The 1,064-nt window shown below is 42.7% G+C and overlaps 1 protein-coding gene across 1 annotated transcript; it reads left to right on the top strand.

Annotated features, from left to right (window-relative positions):
* Positions 1 to 607: 607 nt before the first annotated feature.
* LOC126387282 (major histocompatibility complex class I-related gene protein-like) lies at positions 608 to 967 on the top strand (the record flags this gene model as incomplete). The annotated part of the gene is made up of 1 exon (XM_050039816.1): positions 608 to 967. A coding segment is annotated over one exon (345 nt), but the record flags the coding sequence as incomplete, so codon positions are not given.
* Between the last annotated feature and the right edge of the window lie 97 nt (positions 968 to 1,064).

Raw genomic sequence — 1,064 nt, forward strand, 5'->3', positions numbered from 1 at the left:
ATTTAGACTCCACTGTAGACAATGGCAGCATTTCCCCGACCACGTAGTGAGCCACAAGCTCCGCGGCTTCTTTCAGACTGATAGGTTTAACGTTATCTCCGTTATTAGAACCAACCGACAGCCGTTGCTGTTTCGGTGCTGAAGGACCAGCGTTCTAAAAGTAACGGAAGTAACTGATGTCTTGTTTGAAAATGTAGCTACTTAAGTAGCCTATTTGATTACTCAAACAGCAAACTAACGCGTTAGGTTACTCGTTACTGCAAAAAGTAATCAAAGTACTCTAACGCGTTATACCCAACTCTGCTGATCACCACTCTCTCTTTCTCTCTGCCATGTTTCTTTTTGTCTTAATTTATCTTTCTATCTTTAATGTCTTTGTAACAATCACTGTCCTCCTCCCTTTCAAATCTATCTCCCCTTCTCACCTCTTCTCATCTGTCTTATTATCTCCTCTGTCTCTCCCTTCTTTTCTCAGTTACACTTCACTGAGGTTTATTCACACAGCATACATATATATAGTGCATGTGTTACTAATGCATTTGAAATACATTATATATTCGAGAAATTATATTTTAAAGTACAGTAGATAATGATGAAGAACCCATGAACTGTCTTCCTCTCTCTGTCTGCAGACCTTCCCTCAGTGTCTCTCCTCCAGAAGTCTCCCTCGTCTCCAGTCAGCTGCCACGCTACAGGTTTCTACCCAAACAGCGCCATGATGTTCTGGAGGAAAGATGGAGAGGAGCTTCATGAGAACGTGGACCGCGGAGAGATCCTCCCCAACCATGATGGATCCTTTCAGATGAGCAGTGACCTGAACGTTTCATCAGTCTCACCTGAAGACTGGAAGAAGTACGAGTGTGTGTTCCAGCTCTCTGGTGTGAAGGAGGACATCGTCACCAAACTGAACAAAGCAGTGATCAGGACCAACAGAGGTAAGACTTCTATCTGAAGTGAAGGTGGGAAACACACATTTAGTTTACTGTGACAGTCCTGCAGTTCATTTATTTTAATGTGAATGGGACGTTTTGTTTCCTTCAATAGTTTTGGTGTCAGTTTCTTCC

Source organism: Epinephelus moara, unplaced genomic scaffold, assembly GCF_006386435.1.
Source record: "Epinephelus moara isolate mb unplaced genomic scaffold, YSFRI_EMoa_1.0 scaffold3329, whole genome shotgun sequence".
Lineage (NCBI taxonomy): Eukaryota > Metazoa > Chordata > Actinopteri > Perciformes > Serranidae > Epinephelus > Epinephelus moara.